This window comes from Xyrauchen texanus, chromosome 14, assembly GCF_025860055.1.
Source record: "Xyrauchen texanus isolate HMW12.3.18 chromosome 14, RBS_HiC_50CHRs, whole genome shotgun sequence".
NCBI classification, from domain to species: domain Eukaryota; kingdom Metazoa; phylum Chordata; class Actinopteri; order Cypriniformes; family Catostomidae; genus Xyrauchen; species Xyrauchen texanus.
The window spans coordinates 12856769-12881882 of NC_068289.1; the positions used below are offsets into that span (position 1 = coordinate 12856769).

Genomic DNA, 25114 nt, shown 5'->3' on the forward strand with positions numbered 1-25114 from the left:
AGCATGTTGAATTGGACCATTCAGTTTCCAATTAAATTAAATTAATGCGACTAGGCATGTAATAAACTATCAATATAATGATTATTGATTGGCATGTTATTTTATTTATATATTTTTGAGGCATCGATATTAACATAAGCCAACATTTAAATTAGAAGGCTAATTTGCATGCTTTCCAATTCACTCAGTTGGGCTTCTGTTGAATTTCTGGCATAATAGCATTGGGAACCACAAGGGGATGATATATATAGGTTGCAAAGCACATGATGGGTACACATGAAGGTTTTTCTACTTCTCCAAGAATGAAAGTGACGTTGATGAGTTTGCAGGTTAGTGTATGAAACTGAATTAATTGCATTAACTAAACAATTAATATGCAATTTCAAGTTGTTAAACCACAAAAAGACATGTCATTGAAAATCCATTGTTTAGACTGTATGAAAGAATCGTATACATATTATCCAATCATCCAATGATGGCTAGAGTAAATGATCTTTGTCCCTTGATAATGATTTGAGTTAAATGAATGGAAAACTATGCCTGTTACGCTCCGTGGTGTTGCTGAGACGGTGAGCCTGCGCTGTGTACGTACCTTCATTGAAAATTATTAATTTGAATTTTAGAAAACGCCATGCCATCTGTTTGACATGTCTGGTGTGTGACCCTCTTTAATTTACCCTGCCGCTCACATTTTATTATAGTTGTGTTGAGAGATATGTTTGAAAAGACAAAGACTATAGTGCAACAGGTAGCTGACGAAATCCCGATATATCGATAATCATCGGGAAAATCTTCCATTATTGATGCATGCAAAAGCATAGATCCTAAGCCTAATAAGAAAGCTGAAATGTATTTATTTAAAATTTACATGGTTGTCTGTATATTATAACTGATGATTAGACGATCTGCCGTTGTTATTGGCTGCTAGCAACAATCTAAAAATTGCCAAATATTGGCAGATTAGCAGATTAATAGCTACTTAAATAATATAGAAAAAAACACTTATCCCTCATCTTCCATTGATGACAGATTCCACAACATTGTATCGCTCAGTAAATTGTGGTTTGGGATAAACACTTTATGTCTACTTCTCTCTTTCTCTGTTTTTGTCAAGTTAAGTCAATTTTATTTATATAGCACCTTTCACAACACACATCGTTTCAAAGCAGCTTTACAGAAGATCAGGCATTTACAGACGATAACACTGTAATGTCAATAATGTCGATGAATCATCATTGTGTAATTAGATAAAATACGATTGATAATCGTGTTTAAAAATAAGTAATGAAATAATAATTGTATTAATAACCCCAGTGAGCAAGCTGAAGGCGAATGAGGCAAGGAACACAAAACTCCATAAGATGTTGATTAATGGAGAAAAATAACCTTGGGAGAAACCAGACTCACTGTGGGGGCCAGTTCCCCTCTGGCTAACATCATGAATATAATGTAAATATTACTTATGTATAGTTAAAGTCATGGATTAAAATTATTAAACTAAGTAAGTGTTAAGGGTCAGTGTTTAAACATCGATTTTGTTTGAACTGTAAGATTAATGACCAATGTCCTTGAAGTCCATCCTGAATTAACTGTAGACGTTTTTGTCTTTGTCTTGAGGCTGTTTTCAACTCAAGTGCTTCTCAAGTTCATGTATCCCATATGTCACTTTGTTGGATTGTTGTTTGGCATAATTACTATCTAATACTCCACTCACTTCTACCCTACAGTGTTATGCAAAGTAAACCTGACCATATGCAAATGCTCCGCTGAATGACGGCGTGCCATATGTGTTCTTCAATGTCCTCTTTTTAAGCCGTTTCAACAGGTGTGATGTTGAAAGCAGATAGTTATCTCTGTCTCTCATTCTCTCTCTCTCAGAGCAGATTGAAAGCAGCAGTCATGCCCTCTTTCTTTCCTCAGCCGGTGTCTGATTATCATCACAGCTCACAGCACAGAGAATGCTTTCTCTTAACCCACAGAAAGGCAGGATTACCTCTTTCAAAATGTCTTTGTGCACATCAGTGTGTCCTATAGAACGGGCGGCGGTACTCTATCGTGTTTTGGTGCATGTCACTTAGCGAATGGGTTTGTTCAAAAATCTGTTAGGGATTGACATTGGTTTTCACACTTTAACATTGTCGTCTAAGCATTGGTGCGGTCCAATGACTTGACAAACCCAAGGGCACTCTGGTTGAATACTCTTCCAAAGTTTGAGTCTTGCTTTTTGGGCCAGTTTTAAATAGTTTAGGATGGCTGGTGATTCCTCAACGTCTCCTAACTTAAAATTACTGACTATATTGGACTCAAAATTAGGGATGTCCCAATCAGCTTTTTTTGCCCCCGATCCCAATCCGATATTTAAATATTTAATATCTGCCGATACCGAGTCCCCATCCGATACTTGTATTTGCCTAAATAATAGAGCTGCAGACGTTTTTTTTTTGTTTGTTTACAAAAATAACTTACAAAAAAAGTAACTAAAAGATGTCTTCAGCTTAATGCATTTAACTTAGTGTAGCTAGCATTTTTATAAAACTCACTTTTAAATCAACTTCTAGTTAGAATGGTGTATTTAGCTTATTTTAACTTTAATATTCAGGTACAAACATAAATCACAAATCCACTGAGCTCTGTATGGATGAATAGAAATCTTACATACACTTACAAATGGTGTAAACAGCTTGACTTGAATAGTCGCAACAAAAAATGTATTCTATAAAAACAAATTCAAAATTTTGCAATTCCACTTAAAAGTGGCGTAAACAGTTACACTTGAACAGGCCCAAGTTCAACAATAATGAAACAGTTATTAATAGTTTTGTTGTCAATATCAAAATGCCATTGTGACATACTGACAACCAGTAAAAACCATGAAAGCATCACACACTGCAGAGATACATTCAAAAATAAGAAACATATATTCATAACAAGTGCTAAAACTGCTTATATCTATGGTATGTTTACTGTCTTTGAGATTTTCTGTAACACAAATCACTAATTATTAAGCAAATGCATGACGACGCGGTGTCGTTATCGCCAATCACAGATTTAAGACGAATATCAGCCGATTTTGATCGGAGGCCGATCGATCGGAACATCTCTACTCAAAATGTTTATAAAAACAAATTTGGCCAGCCAGGGCTGTATACGTGTATGTGGCTTCATATACCTCAGGTATTTCATTCTTATTTAACTTGGAATCATATAATAAAAATAGGGATGCACGATTTTCTTTAAGGATTTAAAAACGTGGAGTGCCAGTTTTTATTTGTCCTTGCAAATGACGTGCCTATGCCCATATATATGTATATAAATATGAAAAATACATACATTTAATACAGTTTATTTTTCATTACAAATAATATTCATCAGCATAACAGTTTAAGTGAAAATTTGAAACCTATAGATCCATGTTTTCCCAGCATGATTTGGGAATATTCCACAGAGCATCACATGTGCTTTAATGGAAGCAAGAAAACTTCACCTTAAAGAGTTAACACGAATAATGTCACATATTTGCTTTGGCTATTTGATTAATTTATTAATTGTTAATATATTAATAAATTGTGTGTGATCTTAAATATTTCTTATTTATGCATTCTTTAAATCCTGAAACTTAATTTCCTGATTACATTTATTTTTAGAATCAGATTCAGACTTTTAAACAGGTTAGTTCATAGAGCTGAAACAACTGGAAAAAAAGCTCAACATAAGCAAACCATCCTGAAAGGATGTCCAAGAGGTGGTGAATAAGGCTAGAACAGGATTGCCCCTGGCCCAAGTGGTATACCATATAAGGTATATAAGACTACCCGATGCTCCTTCGGAGGGTGTGGAATTGGTTCTGGAATATCTGGAAAAAGGGCACCATTCCGGGATGCTGGAAGAAGGTTGAAGGCTGCTTTGTGCCAAAAGAAGAGAACTCCTCAACCATCAGCCAATTCAGAACGATCTCACTTCAATGTGTAGAATGCTAAATCTTCTTTTCAGTGCTGACTAAAAGAATGACTTCGTACATGACAGAGAACAGATACATCAAGACCTCTATCCAGAAACATGGGATCCCAGGCTTCTCTGGGGGTCTGGAACACACCGGAGTTCTCAGTCAGATGATCTGGGAGTCTAAAGCAAACAAAGGCGACCTAAAAGTGGTCTGGTTAAATTTGGCCAACGCCTATGGATCAATCCCTCATGCCCTAATTTATGCAGCTTTGCACCATTACCAAATCCCTCTGTTTATCAAGGGAATTATCTCCAGTTACATCGGAGGCATCCAATTACAGTTCAAAACAGCCCAGTTTACAACTCAGTGGCAAGACCTGGAAAAGGGAATTGTAACTGGTTGCACAATCTTTATTATGGGAATGAACTTCGCTGTAACAGCTGCTGGGAAATAAATCGAGGGACCAAAAATGTAATCGGCATCCGACAACCCCCAGTAAGAGGTTTCATGGCGATCTCATTTTGACAACCACAAACCATGTGGGGGCATGGTGGGTGCTAGAGGTCTTCAGGGGTCCATCCGAACCCGAGGACCCGGGACCCGTACGGGTCCATATTTTAAACGGTCAGCAGGGTCCGGGTCGAGTCCCATTCTTGTACTTCGTGTCCCGGGTCTGTTTAATATCAGTAGTGACGTGTTGACTTTACCAATTGATGATTGGCTCTTTTATTTAGAAGGTTATTTAGAATTTAGAACTTTCTTGGCAAGGAGGATGGATGGTATGCATCACAGTTAGGTAAAGGAGAGAAGGCTACTAATGTTACATTAGGTTAGACACAAAGTTTTATTTTCACAACTTGTAAATTAACTTGTTAATAGCAATTAGCTGTGGGAATTGGGTTCAATCAGGTCTGTGTGTCCCAGCCGGGTCCAGATCCTGATTTCAAATAATAGATGGTCCGAGTCAGTTCCGGGTAGTACATTTCTTGGTTCTGCATGGGTCCTGGTCCAAACTTTCAAATAATAATTGGTTACGGATAGCACATTTTCTGGTCTCTTCAGGTTTCGGCACACATTTTTGGACCCATGAAGACGGGTGCTAATAGTTCTTGAACATATAGCAACATTGGCCAGAATGAAGTGTAAGCTAAATAAATGGTGATGGTGTATGGTGATCAGAAAAGGCAAATTGATAAGCAGGTTAAATCTGCAAGTGCAGGGAGAAGATATTCTATCGATAGAGGTGAATCCAATCAAATTATTCGGAAAGTGGTTTGATGACTCACTCACTGACAGGAACAACATCACATAAACTGAAAAGCAGTCAGGGGAATGGCTGAGGAGGTTGGAAAAATCAGGTCTTCCGGGTGAAAATTCAAGGTGGCAAAGTGTAGAGTGGTAATGACATACAGAGAAGTGGTAATGACATACAGAGACTCCCAGGATGAACAAGTCAGACATGCAGGCATTACTACAAGATCAGGAGGCAAGTGTGCAGCCCACAACTCCTTCCTGCTGCGATCGGTGTATGACATGCTCCCAACTCCAACAAATTTGCACAAGTGGGGTATGAGAGAGGACACACTATGCAAGTTTGTAGGGAGAGGGGCACCGTGGCACACATCTTGTCAGGGTGTAAAACAGTACTAACCCAGGGAAGATACATGTCACAACATAATAAGGTGCTCATGATGCTTGCTAACACCCTGGAGCAGGAGAGAAGCAAGAAACACCAAACACACAGGATACCAACACCATCGATCAAGTTTGTGAGAGAGGGATAAAAGCCATCAACTTCAGTAAAAACAACAAACAACCTACTACAAAAGGCCCAATCATGGGAATGGTAGGAAGGCTGCAGCTTCCCCTGGTCGTCTAGACAAACCTATGGCCAGATGTAGTCATGTGGTCTGAGGAGGAGAAGAAGATCATCCTGATCGAACTTGCAGTCCCGTGGGAAAAGGGTGAGACGAAGCCTTTGAAAGAAAGAGCGCCAAATACCAGGATATTTTGCAAGACTGTTGGGAGAAAAGGATGGCAGGCGTGACAGTTCCCATTTGAGGTTGGCTGTAGAGGATTCTCTGCCGAGTCAGTATAGAGAATGTTCACAGCCATTGGAATGATAGGAAAGGAGAGGAAGACAGCAGTTCACAGGATGGGGAAGGCAGCAGAAAGAGCCTCTTGCTGGCTATGGAACAGGAGAGAAGAGCCAAGCTGGAAGCCAGGAGGAGGAGATGGTCAGTGATATGGCCACCAATGGGAGGGTGTTGCGGTACAGGGTTGAAACACCCAATGATCATTGGACACAGTCTGACGACATCAACTCCTCCTTGCCAAGGCTACATTCACATAATCTGAATGTAGGAGAAGCATCTTTTAGATGTAATCATTCTCAGCATTCAATTTGTTTTATATCTGTATGTATAGTGTCTTATCTACACAGGTTTATTTTGCCAGTAAAGTTAACATTATATAGAATCTGCCCATTTGATCCTATAATTAAAGTCGACTGAAAAACAGCAGAAGATTTTCCCCAACTTTTAATTGCAGCATGTCTATAAAAATGCCTATATAAAATACCTATATATACCTATATAAAGTGCACGTGCAAACATGTGCAAAAAGTACAGGACAGTACAACAAATTTCTGACAGTGAACAGGACAATAGACACAGTGCAGCGCCGACCAGTACACAGTAGTGCAAAAAAAAATTTAAACATAACATACTATAAGATAGTGTTCTATGCACATAGCAGTTATTTAGGTAGCAGACAGTTATAAAGTAACAGAACTGAAAAGTTGAAAAGTTTGTAACCTAAAAATTTGTCCTCATAAACCACATAAACATGCCCACGCATGCATACACACATGTATATATATATATATATATATATATATATATATATATATATATATATATATATATATACACACACACATACATTGGTGGCCAAAAGTTTGGAATAATGTACAGATTTAGCTTTTCAGTAGGAAATTGGTACTTTAAATCTCCAAAGTGGTATTCGACTGATCACAAAATATAGTCAGGCATTACTGATGTAAAAAAACAGCACCATCACTATTTGTCTTAATATGTCTTAAGGTCAATGTTAGGTCAAAAATGGCAAAAAAGAAACAGCTTTCTCTAGAAACTCATCAGTAAATCATTGTTTTGAGGAATGAAGGCTATAAAATGCTTGAAATAATACAATAGAATGGAACAAAAATAGAATGATTTCTGATTATATTTTATCCTGTCAGTTACATCAATAGAATATAATATATTCTTTCTCTCTTGATAAGGTTCAGTTCCATGAAAATAATATAATAGAATGGAACCTACCAGCCTTTATAATATACTTTTCCATGAATAGAATAGACTCAAGTCATTTTGGAATAAATCTGAGCCTTTCAGTTCCATGAATAGAATAGAATCAAGTCATTTTGGAATACATTTGAGCCTTTCAGTTCCATGAATTGAATAGAATAGATTGGAACAGTCTGTGTGTCTACATCATATTCAATTCCATAAATATAATTAGATTAGAGTAAAATAGAGTAGAACAGAATATAATATAATGCTTTCTGAATACATTTGATATATAATCTATTGATAGAATAGACTATTTGTCTCTTGATAAGATTCAGTTCCATGAATAGGATAGAATAGAATAGAACAGAATATTTCTGTCGTCATCAGATGTTGTTCCATGAATAGAATAGAATAGAATGCTTTTGGAATATATTTGATCCTTTCAATTCTATGAATAGAATAAAATAGAATGGAATAGCGTCTTTCTGTCTTCATCATTTTCTGTTTCATAAATAGAATAGAATACAATAGAATAGAAATGAGGAATGTCAGTGAGACACTGGGGAAAAAGCAGCATCTTAAGTGGGTTTTTTTGCTCTCAGTGTAACAGGCGTGCCAAATGTTGGAGAGAGAGAGAGAGAGAGAGAGAGAGAGAGAGAGCACCAAGAGTCTGTGTGTGTGTGTGTGTGTATGTGTGAGAGTGAGTGTTAAAGGACAAAAAAGGAGCTCCCTCTTTAACTTGTCTACATTTGAAACTTTTATTTCCCTGGCTGAAGGGCTTCCGGTGACCTGAATTATCTGAGTAATTACAGCTTTGCACAGAGGCCTGTTTGAGAGAGAGAGAGAGTCGTCCTTCTCACGCTTGTTCCTAAAACACAGCCTAAGGGAAGGGGATTGATGTCCCATGATTAATATGATAGAAGTGGCCAGATCAGCAAGGTCAAACAAACTTTTTATAATCCTCACAAACTTTAAAGCTCTAGATTTAATGCTTTCTCACTCAACCTCTTTTCCTAATATGAGTTCATCTTCTATATGGGATTTCTCATTCATCTCTCTCTCTCTGTGAGATGGTGGTGAATGACTTCATAATGTATGATGTGTGTGTCTGGCAGTGGCTCAGATGAAACCTGTGAGAGAATGACTGAGCAGCTCTGTGATTGCAGCAAATGAACCTTGAGGAGAAGGGCAGCCACACTGACTCAAACGTTACAAACCTTCAATTATTTATCTGCATAAAAAATTCCTCTTAAATGGAAATGGTGATATATCCACTTGTGACCGTGAGTGAAATACCAATGTTTCCAGTGCTTCTTTAAAATAAATAAATGAATACATAAAGAGCATGGGAGCCATGGCCTAATTGTTAGCACACTTGCTCCAGACATATTGAGCCTTGGTGCTCATGCTACAGATGCAGGTTTAAATCTCTGTACTGTACTGTATATACTGTCTATCAATGAAAGTGGTGAAAGCCCCCTCCCTCCAAAAGTTAGAAAGCAGTGATTTTATATCTGATGTATTCATGTAGCATGCATCAATTGTAATGGATTAGACCAAAATCTTATATCATGGTAGAAGTAATTTAATGGTAATGTTAGGGCTGGGTGATAAAACAATATCAATATTTATCGTGATAAAAAAACTCCATGATATCAACGATAAGCTTTTGAGTAATTTTCAATATTTAGCCTGTGTTCTATATCTAGACCTGCGTGTTGCTAAAAACGCTAGCAGTTTGCGAATTTGAGCGAGCGCTTTCAATTCCTTCCTATGGAAGGAATGCGTCAAGCTCGCAAGGTGGATTGTAAAATTGACAGCAGCACGTGGCAAGTGGTTACCTAGCGTTGGGAGTGGCTTTGTGCAGATTTCCTCCGCGTCAGTGGAAACGCAGCCCTCAGTTTGTATGAAGTTGCTATTGCCCCCGCTACGCAGGTCATCGCATTCCGGATCCAAGATTGATTCCATCTAGACTGCAAGACATCATGATGACTGTTACGCCCTCTCATCGTTTATAGTGAGCAGCGCGACAAAACATCAGTGCCGGTTACATAATATCTGATCTTTCTGCGCTGTGTTCTTGAATATTTTTCTCTAGCACTGAAACACGCTTCACTGATGCCCTGTCCCGGTCCACACCCACTTCCTCTTTTCCTCACATGTATGTAAACATGAGGTGCGTGTTTCCAGAGCGCCTTTAGACCATAATGTTTTTTCTTTCTAAATTTAGTTTTATTTATCAGCATGTTCCAAGCCTTTAATAATAAACAAATAGATTTCTGTTCTAATGTTGTGAAATTATTCAGATTTCATCATCTCTGACAAGGATTAAAGACTTTTACATTTTCAAACGTTTCTCTCTGGAGATACCCCTGAACTCCCATACAGTATCATTCCCCAGTCACAAGGGCTTCTATGCCCCCATACTTGGATATCTGTATGTAAAGAAATATGAAAATAATTGATATATATAATTTATATATTATTTTTTGGAAATGTAAAAAAATGTGCAATGTGCAAATGTGATTGAATATCGTGATAAATATCGATATCATGATATATAGTTAATTATAAAATTATTTATATTTTATATAACACTGTGCTTATGCCTAGTTTTGCATAATTTAATTAAATATTTTACTTATGAAAAGCTTCTTAAAGGAATTTTCTGGGTTCAAAACAAGTTAAGGTCAGTCGACAGCATTTGTGGCATAATCTAATTTCTATCAGGAAGACTCGCAGACTTCAGTGAAATTTAAGATGACATTTATTTGATGAATATAAAACCGAAAAGTAATCTCTCTCTTTGGCGTAGGCATTTGACGGGGCGTCTAGCTGTCCGAAGAAGTTGTACTCGGAACTGTCATATGCTGCCGGTTATAGATATAGATAGGAGGCAGGGGTTAGGATCCCTACCCCAGTGCAGGACAGGACTCAACTGGTGGTGGTGGGGTGGTGGAGGTTTCTGTGTTAGCGCACTGAAACAGCAAGTCAACGATTGTGAGTAGACTTATAAAGCAATGACTTACATGTGATTGGCTAGGAATTACCCAGCTTATGGTGCGATGATGTACAGCTGCTAGTCTTCCTGCTAGGACTGCACTGCGCTTACATGTAGCAAAATTAAAACAATCACTTCACTGATGCCATGAGGTGTTTGTTTTGACATGTGTGACTACACTGCATGGAGCAGAACACTTCAGATGCAGATTTAAAAGATCAACAATGAAAAGGTTTTTATACAGTTCACTACAGTACACGTTATCATTATGAAGTAATTAATTTGTTAGATGCTGCATTAGTAGAGAACAGCAGTATGATTGCCGACATGGCTGAGAGGTCGCTAACATTAAAGCTAACCTCAAGCGGTCAGAACAAGTAGTACCCAAATGTTTAAATGTCATGATTGTTAACATCTATTACCATCTATTTGCCTTAGTTTATATCTAGCTGGTCATGTTTATGCATTCGTTAGCCAGCATAGTTGCATATTTGAAGCTAGTGACATGAGAAAGCAAATTAATATCTTCATGCAGTCAAGACAAACGTTTAAACAAATCAGAAAAAAATCTTATTACTATTTAAAAATAAATTACCCTCACTGTAATACGATGACTTCAGATCGATCACATTCTTGCACTAATAAAGGCTAGACACAGTGCAACAAATAAAGTTTAACAGAAAGCAGGTGTCTCAATATGCTTTTAAAGTTATTTTTAATTGTACACATCATCTTAAAAAGGGCACGAGGCTATGAATAAACAAAAAGAAATTGAAACCAAGACGTTCGTCTAGCGCGTGTTTACATCGAAAAACAAATGGATGGTTGCAAAAGCGTTTAGTGTGAACAGCCCCTTACAGTTGGTGGAAGCTTTCTCAGATTAAGCAATGAGTTGTTTAAATGCTTTGTCAGGAAAGATGTTCAACTTGGAAATATGTGTCTCAAGATCCTCACCAAGTTCGGTTCCAGTCTGTTGTGTTCCATCTTTTTGAACAGCCCCTGGTCTGGGCTCATAGTCTGAGCCGCTTCACCACCGAGTTCAGCTGAATACTACTGCTGTGAATATTTCTACTCTACATACAACTGTACTGAATAAAAAAAACAATCTGGTATTTTGCTGTTATTATGAAGCTTGAGTCTGGAGTAGTAGGAATCGTAAGTGTAACACCATGTAAACTGTCTATTAAAGCATTTCCCCCCTCTTCATTTTACTTTTGACTTAACGTTTGAGAATATGGACTGACTAAAACTTTGTATTTGTTTATTTTATGCACATTATATGAAAATGAAATGCTCTTTTTTTTTAACAGCCAGGTTAGGAATGTTCCATGCAATAATATAAGTATTTATTGCGCCCTCTTGTGGACTAAGGAAACAATGTCAATTTAAAAATCAGCTGACTTTAAAATTCAAATATTAGTTAATATATATTAATATTTATATTTTTATTTCATTTAAAAAAGTACAATACATTTTCATGGTTCAGTCAGTACTGTTTATTTTTGTAATAAAGTTCAGCACTATTTTACTTTGAGTGTTATTTTTCCATTCATTATCAATTTTAAAAACAATCGGTTGATTAATCGGTTATCGGCAGGTACTGCCCTACTTAGTTATCGTTATCAGTAAAATCCACTATTTGTGGTAATTAGTATTATGCCACAAATGCTGTAAATTGAGCTTAACTTGTATTATATTAATTTAAGCTGAATTTGGATTATTTTCTCTTTTTATTCAGCCACATTTGAAGCCATTGTTAAATACACAGTATGTGCACATATGCGACTGTACATCAATTCATGTCTATATTATTGCTGCAAATTGCAACGTTGCTCACAAACCATATACAACTAATGCACAGCCTTTAATTACAAGTTCTTCCTTGTCTTGGCTTGTTTGGGACACATCCCTCTCTGTATTTTTGTATTAATTCATGTTTCTTTGTCACTGTGGGTGCAGTTTTCAATCTAATTTATGGCCCCCTGTAGATCCCAGTGCTTTTAGCCAACACTGCTCTGCTGTACAGTGTGTAAAAGGAGAGAGTTGGCTTTATGCCATGCTAGGGAGAATCTCGGCTCTCTTTCAAGGTTAAACAGACTCAGCACACTGTGCCAGATTACATTTGAATGGACTGAGCTTTGAGAATACACAGACTTTTTCTAGACAAGCATCAGTCTTGACCTTGTTTTAGTGTGAAAATAGAGACAATGTCTGAAGCCCGATTCCTATACTATCCATACTATATAATCTGCAAGACTTGGATTAGTGCATTCCAAATGTAGTATGATGTAAATGATGTGACAAAGGTTGCACCTGGATGTTCAACTGTTTCAGGTAAATTTTGCAACTATGCATGCCATGCATGCTTTTTGGGCAGATCATTTCCATAACCCTATGTGATACAAAATAGGAGATGTTTGGAGGTTCGGACTTTCAGTTAAAAGGGCCAATTGCCCTTTTGATTGAGGCATTAGATTACACACATGCATTAGCTGGACCAGCTTGAAAAATACAAAATGCTAAATGTATGACACCATTGTTGTTAAATTTGATTGGTTATTTGACATAAGTTATTCAAGGTGGATAGGAGCTGTACTTGCATGACTACTGCCTACAGAAAATAGCTGTCTGGGGGATGGGTTTCCAAAATGTAGGATGGCAGTGAAAGAGTCTTTCATATTATGAGTAAACCACAATTTAATTTGTTAGGATTAGGTGTAGAGGTATGGTTAGGTTTGCATTATAGTTTACTTTCCATAAGAATGTTACTGAATCTTCCGATCAGGTATCGCTTTCCCCATGAATATAAATTACTCTTACCCTACCATCCTAGATTTCGGAAACCCAAGGGCATAGCCAGGAAATCGGCAAGTGCACTGATTTAAGGGTCCATTTTGCTGTGGTATTAAGACAAAGTGGTCTTTGGTGTCAATGCACAATTTTATGGCATGGTTGTGTCAATACACCTGTGCATCTTACTACTTTCTTTAAAGTATGCACCTTCCCATCACCATCAAAGTTCATATTTTAGTGCAAATCATAAGTAAACACATTTAAAGGTGCACTCATTAATTTTTTATGCGTGTCATCTTTGAGTTACACTGACACCTAGGGGTCTGGGTGCAGCATCATTCAAACGCAAATGTTTTCAGTGATCAATGCCATAGTAGAAATTCAGTATTCACAATCAGACATGATTATAGTAATCCATGAGTGAAAGTGTCCAATAACAGGACAGATTAAGCAAGTAATATTCAGCTTGTCATGTGATTCTAAAATGGCGGCCCTCATAAGGGTACCCTCTCTATTTATAAATTAAAATGTATACATAATTTACTGATTTTACTGTAGTCCTCTTCTCATGTGAGTGCTCATGATTTTATATTTGTCTCAAATTTACAATTAATTTCTTTAGAAATAAAACTTTTTGAATGAGGAAAAAATACAGAATGCGTGGTGAATGACTAATTTAAATGACATTTAAATTGAAATTTTGAAGTTGACTAGTTGACTAGTCTAAAAAGAAACCAAACTTCAGAAAAGTAAAGAAAAAATCTATTCAAATCTGATGCTAAATTCCACTGAAAAGGGCCATTTATCTGATGTGCTCGCCTTGCATTATGATCAATTTACATTAGATAAAGATCATGACACGCATTCACTGAATCAACGTTTGCGAATATATAACAGGCATATTTATTGAAAACAATTGAATGAATATTGCAGGACCAATAGAGCAACCAAGCCTGTTCTAAATGGAATTCACCAAGTAAAAGTTACTTAACATAATAAAACAGTCAGGACATTGTTGAAAACAATTAACAGACAGGGTAAGACAAATCTACGTGAGAGGAAAAATTTGCTGAAAATTTGCACATATTTCACGATGTACAGTCGTGCCATTGATCTAATATGACAGCTGTTTGGTAAAGAACATTAACCAATAACAGTTACGATGTAAAAAAAATAAAAAAGTAGCTATACGATAGAAAAAATTGGTCTGTGATGTAGCCTAAAATAAACCTAATGTATTCTAAACATGACGTGCACACAGAATAAAAGATTAAGTTAAACAGTCAGCACCTCGTTGAAAATAAATAAATAATAAATCATTAGCATAATTTTTTGGATGAGCAAAATTAACAAGTCGACATGGTCCAGTGAAAGACGGGACTTGACTCACCTGAGGCGACTATCCTGCGCTAAAAAAAAGCCTTCATATAGGAAAAATAACATGCAAGCATGCACAGAATTAAAGAAGATTCTAAAGGGACTTGTGATTTCATAACTACTTTGCTGAGTTTGCTCGTCTAGCGAGGACATTTTCCTGTACGTGCCATAAGTGAGAGAAGAAAGAAGCATGCGCAGCCTGAGTTGAAAATAAACTTTGTTTCTGCTCCAGATATTCTCTTTTTAAAATATTATTTGAATGATTAATTTAAGCACAGCCTCTGTAAAAATATAAAGCCAAACGTAAATGTGTAAAAATGTTGATCAGATTAATGGGTGGAAATATTAACCAACTAGAAATTAACAGCATCAGAACCGTTTAGTCAACTAGTCGACTAGTCTCGCACATCATTACTTTAAATGCAGCCTAGCTATGTCTGCGATTAACAGATTTTTTTCTCTTCTATTCCCTCTGTCCTCACCTTCTTTCATTCCTTCCTCATGTTCCCACTTTTCCCTGCCCTTATCTCTCCCACCTGACCTTCCCCAAACCATCTCCTCTTTCGCTCTTTCTAGGTTGTTTTCAGCTATGTAATGTGTTCAGGCAGAACATGGAGATAGACCAGTGTCTGCTTGAGTCTCTGCCATTGGGCCAGCGCCAGAGGCTGGTCAGACGCATGCGCTGTGAGCAAGTGCGGGTCTACTATGAGCGGGAACAATCGTTACAGAAGCAGAGCTTATCCAAGCCTCGGTCCACTCTCCGCAAAAAACAAAGAATCAGATTTTCACTCTCAGATGTCATCCAGGACGCAATCATACGGCACGATGACAAAGAGGGTAGGTGTACAAATTTTTTTTTCCATTAAACCATGACAGAAATATTTGTCTGTTGTCTTGGATTAATGTTGGAATCTATGAACTTTTAACAAAAAGTTAGTCCTGTGCTGTGTGAAGTTGACACTCAAATGTGCAAACTATTTAAGGGGTCATTCACACAGGATACGCTCATGTGGTAAAAATAGCTAAACCGAGCACAATGGAATGCCTTACAAGCATGGCACAAGACACTGAAAATACAGGGCAAATAACATGCTTCAGAACATGATTTGATTAAAAAAAAAGACAACATTCAATGCTCAACAAGGGGCTCAAAAAGAAATGCCCACATTCAACATGTACACTTGCATCCAAAAGTTTGGAATAATGTACAGAATTTGCTGTTTCTGAAGGAAATTGGTACTTTAATTCACCAAAGTGGAATTCAACTGATCACAAAGTGTGGTCAGGACATTACTGATGTAAAAAACAGTACCATCACTATTTGAAAACAGTAATTTTTGATAAAATCTAGACAGGCCCCTTGTCCAGTAGCCATCACTCAAACACCTTATCATTGAGTATTCATGCTGAATTGCTAATTTGGTACTAGAAAATCACTTGCTATTATATCAAACACAGTTGAAAGATATTTGGTTTGTTAAATTAAGCTTAACATTGTCTTTGTGTTTGTTTTTGAGGTACCACAGTATGCAATAGACTGGCATGTCTTAAGGTCAATATTAGGTAAAAAATGGGAAAAAATAAACAACTTTCTCTAGAAACTCATCAGTCAATCATTGTTTTGAGGAATGAAGGCTATACAATGCTTGAAATTGAAGATTCCATATATAGGTGTATGAGAATAACTGGCTCTAACAAGGACAGCAAGAGATATGGAAGGCCAGATTTACAACTAAACAAGAGGATAAGTACATCAGTGTCTCTAGTTTGAGAAATAGATGCCTTCCATGTCCTAAGCTGACAGCTTCATTGAATTCTAAAGAGAAGACTCAGGGGTGCAGACCTTATGGGAAGAATTGCAAAGAAAAAGACACTTTTGAAACAGAAAAACAAAAAGAAAAGTTTAGAGTTGGCAAAGAACATTGGACAACAGATAATTGGAAAAGAGTGTTATGGATCTTAACCCAATTGAGCTTTTGTGGGATCAGCTAGACTGTAAGGTGCATGAGACATGCTTGACAAGATAGCCACATCTATGGCAAGTGCTACAGGAAGTGCGGGGTGAAATGTCATGAGTATCTGGTCAAACTGATAGCTAGAATGCCAATAATCTGCAAATCATCATGGTTACTGACGTAACCTCATTTCCCTGGTGGAGGGAACGAGACGGTGTGTCAAATTAGTCACACTAGGGGTCGCTCCTGGGAGTCACTTCAGGTCATACAGGCGCCTCGTTGAGGGAGCCCTGGCCTGAGTGATCATGTCTACCACTGCCGGTGAGGCGTTCGTGAGGCACTCCCTCATTGAGACCGAGTCTAACTCCATACCGAGAAAAGAGATGCTCTGAACTGGGGAGAGATTGCTCTTTTCCCAGTTGACCCGAAGCCCCAGCCGGCTGAGGTGCCAGAGCACAAGGTCCTTGTGTGCACACAAAAAATCCTGTGAGTGAGTTAGGATCTGCCAGTCATCGAGAATGCGGATGCCCATTTCCCTTAACGGAGCAAGTGCTGCCTCTACGGCCTTTGTGAAGGCACGAGGTGACAGGGATAGACCGAAGTGGAGGACCTTTTACTGGTATGCCCGGCCTTTGAAAGTAAACCACAGGAAGGGTCTATGTCGAGGTAAAACCTAAGCATGGAAGTATGCATCCTTCAGGTCTACTGTCGCAAACCAATTTTGATGCCGGACGCTCGCTAAAATGCGTTTTGTGCATCAGCATCTTGAATGGGAGTCTGTGCAAAGCCCGGTTCAGAAATCGCAGCTCCAAGATTGGCCACAACCTGCATTCTTTTTTGGGAATCATGAAGTAGGGTCTTTAAAAACCCCTTCTTCATATCGGCTGGAGGAACAGGCTCTATCGCGTTCTTCCGTAGGAGGGAATTTTTGATGATAACTCTTTGATGTAGTTCTTTCAAATTGTTATAGTAATGCTTCACATTACTAATGTCCTGACTATCAGTTGAATGCTACTTTGGTGAATAAAAGTACCAATTTCTTTCATAAGATCAAAATCTGTACATTATTCCAAACTTTTGGCCACCAGTGTAGTATGTCCGAAATGTATACTACACAACTGCATACCTAAAGAACATCCTTTATTAACAGGCAAGAAGTTCAGCTCTGAAAACAATAGGGAGGGATATGAACAAAACAAGAAGGCAAGATGGACACCAAACTTCAAAATAAAAGCACAACATAAAGATGCATGAAACAAATCCCACCAAAAAACTTTTTCCAAGTCTAAAGTTCACAAAATTTTATTAGATTTCTCTCAAAACAAGACATTAAATCTTATGCCAGTTTGCTTGTCAAGTAAATAAATCACATTTTAAGAATGTTTCGTTATTTTTACCGGAAAACAAGATGAAAATACTTGTCTTGAAAATAATATTTTGCAGTGTAACACAATGTGATTATCATAACGTTTATCTCACTTATGACATTAAATAACCAAATTAAATGGAATTGGGTGTCTTTTTTTATATGTGCTTGTGATTGTTTGTGTGTGTATGAGTATCTGAGAGAGAGAGGGGGAGAGAGAGTGGCTTAGTCAGCTAGCGAACCAGTGAAAAAGGCCAAACTAATTTTCAGAGAGTCAAACTGTCACAGGAGTTGCCATTAGCTGCCGAGTATTAGTCCATTTCTCAAGCTGATTATTGGCAAGTCAAAAAGCTAATATTCTGAGTGTGCCATGCCTCTCCTGGAACAGGCAAAAGTAATCTAAACAAGAGCTTTTGCAAGACTGGGTGACTGGCCATCTTCTGCCATCTTGAGCAATAGCGCAGGCAAAATGTATTCAACCCAAGTAAGCTATTTCTGCCTGTGACTTTGTGGTAGGGAGTGGCAGAGCTATTCTTATTCTTCGTATGCAGGTTGGAGCTCTCTCATTTGTAATATAGTGGCATCCTTCAGAGGAGAACGTAAAACATTTTATATCACCCACTATCTGTTCTCGTTCATAAGTAAGTACTCAGACAATTTTAAAGTCATACAGACTAATTTCCTGTGTGATACAGATGTTTTAAAAATTGTCTCTGCTAACAAAGGAAAGTGGGAAATGCAATATCTGTTATCTGAATAAGATGGATATAAAAGATTGAACAATTATTTCATTATATTAAGTTCCATTAAACAATTAAAATCTTGACTTCTAATAAATATACCCAGTATTACTGTGCACATTATAGCAGTGCGTGTTGTTCTAAAGTAAAATAAATAAATACAATAAATGTTTATTATAATGTTTTGAGAAAACAATAAAAACTAAATGCAATAAATATCTCTACTTAAAAAAAAGTATTTTTGATGATGTACAAAAAATATTAACCAATAAAATCATAACATTAGGGATGCATCAATATGGAATTTTGTGGCTGAGATGGATAATTCACTCATTGTGGTCCATACTGATGACCGATCATTTTACATTTTAAGTTTTTACCATGTAAACTGGTGCTGCTATCAAATAAATTAAAAACTACCAAAATAACAAAATAGTTGTTGTTTAAAACTTGGAATTTGGATTTCACAATATCTGACCAAATTTTAACTGCTGCTATTTAAGGTTTGGCAGATGTAACGTGAACCAGAAGTTTGTCTATATAACAGAGGGATGCTGATTTGAATGATAAATACATTGCATTACAATTGAATAAATCGTATCGTGTATTTATGATAATCCTGATAAATCACAAAATTTAACAGAGAATAATGAACGTCAAATGGATTTAATGAATTAAGCCAAAATGGGAGGATAAATTAACAGCACATTAAACAACAAAGCACAAAATTCAAACACAATGCAATCACAAATTTCTCCATACATGGTGTAATATTTATGCCACCTATTTCTTAAAAATGCCATATTGTTACTTAAAACTGAGAAACTAGATTAAAACGAGCCCCCAAAATATATATATATATATATATATATATATATATATATATATATATATATATATATCTGCAGTAAATCCACTATTGCTGTCATAATAAAATTATTTGAGTCTCCCAGTAATCAGCCAATTATATATTGGACTCCAATATATCGTGGACCCCTTCCTAATATGTTTCAACGCAATCAAATATAACAAAATCAGGTTGGATAAAATAATGCCCCGGCCTACATTGTTTCTTGGAGAATATTTTTTTTTTATTGGAAATATGTCTTATTATTGAAGTTAAATGCATTGCAAAAGCCGTTTCATGTGGCTTTATGGGGAATAATTGTAGGAGGTTAGCATTTAACTACTACGTTTTGATTGAAGCTTATGACAGCCTGCTACTGATGTGAGGTGACATTTCACTACCTCCTAATACTGATCCATCTGTTCCTTTTGTCTTCATCTATTCAATTTTTTGTTACACTCATCTTCATATTTTTCCTTCCCTCTGTCCCTGTCAACCATTTACCCAGCTGTCTGGGTAAATCTGTGTCACATATCCCAGCAGCCTTTGCAGGTCATCTTGTGCATCTGCCTTGTTGGCTGCTGGCCGGCTTCAGCTGCTCCATGGAACCAGCTGATGTTCCTGTGGCAAAGCCTGTTGGAAACATGGCACCTTTGGCTGTGGATGAATGACAATTTTAGCCCACCTACTAAACACTAATTACCAATCTGGCAGTGGCATTGGTTTTTGTTCTGCTCATGCTGACCCTCACTAACGTGATCAGTGTCCTTTTGCAAATGCTTTCTGACCAGTCAGTGACACAGAATATTGATTTCTTATGGCTCCATGCCTGTGTTTTGGTTTAAGGCAGGGGTGTCAATCTCATTTTGGGTCGCAGGCCTGATTGGACCAAGAGACATTGCTTGGGGGCCGAAGTTTTCTTCCAGGATAACCTTGTACGTGGCTTGATTCATGCTTTCTTCACAAAGATGAATCTGCCTGAGTCCAGCCTTGCTGAAGCACCCCCAGATCATCATCGATCCTCCACCTAGTTATCTAATGGTTAGACGGAGACCTGGAGAGGCCTTCAAGCCACAGTGTCTCGCACCCACTGTGAAATTAGCTTGCTTCCTTCTGCTCTGATAATGTTCCTCAACTCTGAGGTTTGGTTTTTCCAGCAGAACAATGCTCCATGCCACACAGCCAGGTCAATCAAGGTGTGGATGGAGGAGCACCAGATCAAGACCCTGTCATGGCCAGCCCAATCTCCAGACCAGAATCCCTTTTAAAACCTCTGGAATGTGATCAAGAGGAAGATGTATGGCCACAAGCCATCAAACAAAGTCGAGCTTCTTGAATTTTTTCACCAGGAGTGGCATAAAGTCACCCAACAGTAATGTGAAAGACTAATATAGCATGCCAAGACACGTGAAAGCTGTGATTGAAAATCAGGGTTATTCCACCAAATGTGGATTTCTGAACTTTTCCTAAGTTATTAAATTAGTATTGTTTTGTTTACAAATGAATATGACATTGTTTTCTTTGCATTATTCGAGGTCTGAAAACACTGCATCTTTTTTGTTATTTTGAACAGTTGTTATTTTCTGCAAATAAGTGCTCTAAATGACAATATTTTTATTTGGAATTTGGGAGAAATGTTGTAAGTACTTTATAGAATAAATCAAACATATTTTACTCGAACATACCTATAAATAGTAAATCCAGAGAAACTGATAATTTTGCAGTGCTCTCTTAATTATATATATATATATATATTAGGGCTGTCAATCGATTAACATTTTTAATCGAATTGATTACATGGTGTCCCGATTAATTAATCGCGATTAATCGCATATACAAATATTTTCTGAGAAAGCCCCTCATATAACAATAATTCAATACATAATGATGAAATAATTATACATAGTTATCTTTAAATATTAAAAAATTATATATATATATATATATATATATATATATATATATATATATATATATATATATAGAAAATACAAAAATATTCAGATAATTAAAATGCATTACATTCTTGTAGCAGAAGATTTAATCATTGATAAAACAATATAAAAGCGGCTTTAGAATACAATGTATTGTTTATTACCATATTATTGATCTTAAGTCAATCATTGGCATACAGTTCACAGCAATCCATTACACAAGTGAATTTATCAATCAGAGATTTATATATATATGTTGAAGTCAGAAGTTTACACATACTTAGTTTGAAGTCATTAAAAAAAAAAACACTCCACAGATTTAATATTAGTAAACTATAGTTTATATAGTATATATATATTCTGATTCTGCATGCCCAGTCCCTTATCAGGCTAATTAAGCATCTGAGAGGGATTAAGGCTGGCTGCGGATGGTGGTGCGAGAGAGAGAGATCGTTTACGGACAGCTGACATTCGTGTGTTTATGCTTGTGTCTTTTGGTTATGTTTTTCATTAAAATATTATTTATGTTGTCAAGCCGGTTCTCGCCTCCTCCTTTCCATTGTTCCCTTTACACTGGTGCTGAAGACCCGGGAAGGAGGAGGGATACACCGTAGTAGAGTTCTCGCCAATACCATCCATATATATATATATTCTTTAACTTTGTTTAAATTACATTTAAATTTATGCAATAACATTATGAATTATCTTAGAGCAACTTGCAGAAAATCACATATTCATTCAGCCCCTCCGAGAAATTCAGTAAGTTCATTCACTGAAGGATTCCTCAAAATGAGATCTCGTGAGCTGGTGAATCACTGTTTTAAAAGTACTGGCTCATAAGAGTCATTTAGTCATGAATCGGACTAAACAAGTCCCCGTGCTTGTTGTTGAGTACTGCCAGCGAACACAACACAATAGAAAGGCGTGCTGTTTTGGTGTTATTTCACGGTGCATGCTTTATTTATGTCACCATATTCAATTCAGACTGCAATTTCATAACTTAAAATATAATTTCTTTAGTGATGCTGGTAGTTCAGCGGCGGAGGAAAGGAAAATTGGAGCAGGAAAATATTTTCATAGCTAACACTGGGGTAAAATTATACAAAATTATTTTGCACACCGGCCACAGTGGCTGTGAATGCTCAGTTTCACCATCACTTTGCTTTTTTTTACCATCTCCTTTTGTTATTCATAAAGGTATATAAAACACCACTTCTGAAGCTGTAGTCAATTATGATGACACACTTGACAATTTATTAATGTCGCTGCATGTAATTTGCTAAGTTTGTATGGTTATGTATTCAGCTAAACATTTTTGAATTAAGCAATGTTGCATTCACAGTGCGTGTAAATGCGAACTGCAACATGAAAATCAAGCGAACTAAACTTCCTAAGCGCCTCCTGATAAGGTCTGAGATAATTAGCAGCGTTGTCATGGAAGACACTGTTCTTGCAGTTGCAAACATTTTCAGATGACTGAAACCACAGAAACAGTGAGCATTCTGCATGCACGTGTTCAATGAGAAGCGTTGCGCTTATGGGCAGCAGAGCGTCTCTGAATACACTGCGAATCAGATATGCGCATCATCTTCTTTTCTTTCATCTTTTCTTCAAAATACAATCAAGTGTTTTTCCACAAACTTTCTTGGTGTCTGACAGCATTTCTTGTCACATGTCTAATACTTTTTGTATTGTCACCACCACAGAAATAACCCACCACTGTGCATAAAATATCCACATTTGGTGGGTTGGTGGGTGCTATTTTTAAACTCTGAACAAAAGGAAAAACACAGAATTTAGGTTACATCACAAATACACACACAATTAGTAGAAGGGAATCAAGCAATAATATTTACAAACAATGCAACAGTTATTACATCTAAAATGTATCTTTGGACCTGTCCAGGTTGTCATTATTTCTGAGGGAGAAACTTCACTGAGGGAACATATGGCCATGGAACTTGTGTCACCCTCAGACATGTGTGGCTGATCATGCAAGCTATAGCATAGCTAGATGCAACACAACACATTTAAATGTTTATCTGTTCTGCTGTTGCTAATAAAATAATAGAATGAATAAATCTTACCCAAGTTACAAGCTACATCAACATAAATGTTTTCAAACATTATTTATTTATTTTTTCCGCAAATCATCCAGCGGGCCGGAGATGAGTCCTTGGTGGGCCATATGTTTGACACCCCTGGTTTAAGGCATCAATGTTGCTTGGCTACTGGATACAGTGATAGCTAATATCAGAGATTACCAGTCTTGAATCAGACATTCATTCCTTGAATTGAGAGAATATATGCTGATATAGATGCACAGACAGACACATTTCTGAAATCATCCAGCCTCTTACAGTGTAGACAAACTAAAAAATTACTATGTAATAAAAATTATAAACAGAATGAACAATCAGAATCAGAATTTTGGTAGTTCCGTGATTAAATATTCACAGTGTGGCACTAAAGGCCAGTAACGGTTTTCGCAAACAGATGTGATTTTAATGGTTAATTCTTAATCAAGTTTTAAATCATAAAAATACCTTTGTACCCTAAACCTTAAATCTAAACCTAACCGATAGTGTCATAAAAAGCAAATGTGACATGGAAAATGCAATTGCTGAAACAAATACATCATTTTATGGTTGCTCTATGACCCTTTCGTGTCGCATTTTGACTCATGTGCTCTTTAGGACTTTGCATCACAAGTACACTCTATCAGTTGAGCTGCTGTAATTTGATGAAATTGAATTTGTTTATGTAATATAATGCAATCATGTAATGCAAATGTTAAACTGTCTCACCTTACAAGTCATGTGCTGTAGTAAAACTGATACTACACTATCTTATTCTGATGACATTAGATAGTATTATGTGAGGAACAGGACATAAAGTAGGTGTTTCTGAACTGACAGTCTTTAGTTTTACTCGTGATTTGTGTGAAAGGGAATAAAAGCAATTGTTGTTGTATCGCCTCTAGTGTTCATTTCACAAGGAAAGTGCTGCGATATGTATAACGAGCCATGTACAAATCATTTTACAAAAATTTTGGTATGGGAATGTGATTGTTTGAGTCCAGGTTATCCAGAAGTGCATAAAGCCAGCCAATCAGATCAAAGCTAGACAAATTGAGAACATTTCCAGTTTTGTTTGCAATATGTAAAGCGATATGCCAGCTCAACACATGTCTGTACAAAACAAAGACAAAAGACTGGTCACCACACTTAAAATTTAGTGTATGCAGATACGCTCCATTGGATCAAGTCTCTTTGGTTTGTTTTTCACAGGGTGTGTGTGTGTGTTAATGCTGACATTTCTTCTCTGTCTGAGATGCTCGCAGTCGGACTTTTAGTCTGGTTGATTTTTTATGCATGGACTATTTTAGGCTCAGTCTACAAATATCCCAGAGGAATCCTGGGAACATATTCAGCAAAGTAACCCTTTAATCATTATAAGTGTCAAAATGTGTAAATACTACATAATCGGGACTTTAGGGTTGTTCCAGAGGTCAGAAAGGTAAAGGGCAGGCTTGGAAGCAGTGTAAGGGTTACACTGTGCTGTTTGAGATGAGATGTGGGTGAGGATGAACCGTCCACAGAACTGCCACACACTGGATATATTTTGTTTTTGGCACCATTCTGAGTAAATTCTAGAGACTGATGTGTGTGAAAATCCCAGGAGATCAGCAGTTACATAAATACTCAAACCAGCCCATCTGGCACCAACAATCATGCCACGGTCCAAATCACTGAGATCGCATTTGTTCCCCATTCTGATGGATGATATCAGAATCAGAATCAGAATCAGCTTTATTGCCAAGTATACTTACACATACAAGGAA

General features: G+C 37.0%; 1 protein-coding gene across 1 annotated transcript in view; it reads left to right on the plus strand.

The window, feature by feature from the left end:
* The window catches only part of LOC127654875 (unconventional myosin-XVI-like), a 277645-nt gene that overhangs the window by 14840 nt on the left and 237691 nt on the right, over positions 1 to 25114 (plus strand). Inside the window, exon 2 of the mRNA XM_052142405.1 lies at positions 15005 to 15265. Coding sequence (XP_051998365.1) covers positions 15005 to 15265 — 261 coding nt within the window. The remainder of the gene's footprint in view (positions 1 to 15004; positions 15266 to 25114) is intronic.